Source organism: Agrilus planipennis, unplaced genomic scaffold, assembly GCF_000699045.2.
Source record: "Agrilus planipennis isolate EAB-ADULT unplaced genomic scaffold, Apla_2.0 scaffold1577, whole genome shotgun sequence".
Taxonomy (NCBI): Eukaryota; Metazoa; Arthropoda; class Insecta; order Coleoptera; family Buprestidae; genus Agrilus; species Agrilus planipennis.
This window is the reverse complement of record NW_020440267.1, coordinates 3,558-5,986: the sequence shown is the minus strand read 5'-3', so window position 1 is coordinate 5,986 and position 2,429 is coordinate 3,558. Positions and strand designations below refer to the sequence as shown.

Sequence of the window (2,429 nt, the reverse complement as noted above, 5' to 3'; positions counted from 1 at the left end):
AATATGAAACAAGTAAAATTGAATCTTCCTGTATATCTTACCTGTACATAACGATAAAAGTATCACCTTCTTACACATCTGCGTACTTTTATAAAATAGTTTCAATTCATGATATACAAAGTTAAAATAGGAGCAAACATAAAGAAGTATTATTATGTATTGGAAAAGGAAAAAATGGAAATTCAGCAATTATTGTAATTATTTGCAGTACCTAATGGGGGGAGGGGGTTATTGGGTTAACCCGTCCATCCCCGATATTAAAAGAATATCCTAGGCAAGAAGTGATAACACCATAATAGAAACAAGTGGTAGTGAAGGATCTATTTACAGATGAGAAAGTTACTATAAGTCTAAAAATTTATTTTTAGAAATATGTAGAGGGTAGTGACAGCAAAGAATAGTAATTTTGTAAGAAAAATGGTTTATAGTAAGGGTTTGAACCTAGCAATAATGCCTGTTTGGACGATTGGAAATAGTGGAGAGGTATTTTGACCAGACTGCATAACAAAAAAAACGGTTTATCTAATTGAAAACAGACACGCTAATGTGTCGTAACAATTTTATACACAATATGTACACACATTTTATGAAGAAAAAATTACTCCAGTTTATATACAAAACTAAACATAATTAAATTAAAAATTATCCCCCCCGCCCCCGAACGAAAATTCTACGTACGCCCCTGGTAAACAGAGATAATAATTGCTATCAAATGGAATTTTTAAATGATCTCGATAAGTGCACACATGCATTTATTTGAAATTTCATTACGTAATTTTGTTTTTGTTTTTATTCGAACTTACCGTCATTTCTTCCAATACTTTAGGATTTCTGTAGTTCAAATCGGGTTGTTGTTCTGTAAATTGATGTAAATACCATTGGCGCCTAATTTCGCTGTACTTCCATGCTGAATATTTAAAGACACTTATCTACGTAAGAAAAAGGAAAAAAAATAATATTGGCAGCATCGTTATCCACAACCACCAGTTATCTATTTACGCTTTTTTAAATAAATAACAAAATAATTGTGTTTTGAGTTCTGTAAACATTAATATTTCAACTCACCCAATTGTTTGGGGGTGTAGTAGAACTTTCTCCATCCCTCCACACGTAATAATCTTCATAACCTGTTGTTCTATTCTCAGATAATTTGAACCAATCATGCTGATCGCTTGAGTGATTAGGTACGAGATCCATTATAATTTTTATATCTAATTCGTGCGAAGCAGTAACCAGTTCATCAAAATCTTCCAAAGTTCCGAATGTTTCCCAAACGTCGACAAAATTACTGATATCGTATCCATCATCCACCTGAGGTGAAGCGTATATAGGTGAAATCCATGCTGCATTAACGCCCGCATCTGCAAGATGGGGAAGTTTGCTTATAATCCCTCTCAAGTCTCCATAGCCGTCATTGTTGGCGTCATTAAAAGATTTTGGGTAAATCTGGTAGATGACCGCTGTTCTCCACCAATCCCAGTTTATTTCACTACTTTGAGAATTAGATGATCCCAGTAAAAAACTAATTACGAACAAAATTATCTCTCCGAAGCAAATAGGTATCTTCATAATGACATCAAATAAATAAATGCGGAATTGGTAACGGTGAGATTGATTAATGTTAGTTTTATTGAGATAATCGGATATTTATTGATCGCTGCCCAACGATAACACAACATTATACTCTGAACCTGATGATGCATTTACCCACAATGAGCTATTATTACATAGATAATGTAAGCACAATGGCGTAAAGTCCATTTGGATTTCAATATTTTAACGGAAGTTTTATTAACTAGCACAATAAAATAGACAAAATTACATGTTTTCCACGCACGACATAACTGAAAGAATCTTGGATACGTTTATTGCTATCATGAATGAAATCATCAATAACATTATGATGTCACTTTCCAGTTAGATGTTTATTTATAAAGTTTGATTGTAATTCTTAAAATGACTATTCAAATGAAACTCATTGTTTTTAATGTCTGAGTTTCTACTTCTGAAAAACGTAAATCATGTAACTATTTCAATAACAATTACAATAAAATTTTAAGTTCACGCCAGAAGAAACGTACGTAAACATAAATAGCTTTATTGGTATGTACTTAATTCAAAAAAGCTTCAAAGAATACAAAATTATATTTTTAGTATTTCTTTTCTTATTATTTATAATTAAATAGTCATTAATATGCGATAAATATTAAAATTGAAACGTTTACCATTCTAATCTCATGCTCCCATTACTCATTATTTAGAAATTTCTTGTTAACGAAGCATATGTACTTTTGTTTATCACTGTAATTGAGTGAGAAATCCCCAATAAACCTGTCTGTAGGAAGGTACTATTTAGCAACACAATGCTGATATAAAAAAGGGGATGAACACTTGATCTAGTTTCGAGCTACAAGGGTTTCGTATTAGGT

General features: G+C 31.8%; 1 protein-coding gene across 1 annotated transcript; it reads right to left on the bottom strand.

The window, feature by feature from the left end:
• Positions 1-720: 720 nt before the first annotated feature.
• LOC108743805 (maltase 1-like) lies at positions 721-1,849 on the bottom strand. Its single transcript, XM_018479402.2, has 2 exons — positions 1,066-1,849; positions 721-929 (listed from the first exon to the last, which is right to left on the bottom strand). Exons 1-2 carry the CDS (start codon positions 1,567-1,569, stop codon positions 768-770), a joined length of 666 nt encoding a protein of 221 aa, XP_018334904.1. The 5' UTR covers positions 1,570-1,849; the 3' UTR covers positions 721-767.
• Positions 1,850-2,429: the final 580 nt, after the last annotated feature.

Coding starts and splice junctions, on each gene's coding strand:
- LOC108743805 (XM_018479402.2), bottom strand. CDS start 1,569: ATGAAGATACCTATTTGCTTCGGAGAGATAATTTTGTTCGTAATTAGT. Junction 930..1,065: donor CTACACCCCCAAACAATTGG/GTGAGTTGAAAT, acceptor TTTCTTACGTAG/ATAAGTGTCTTTAAATATTC.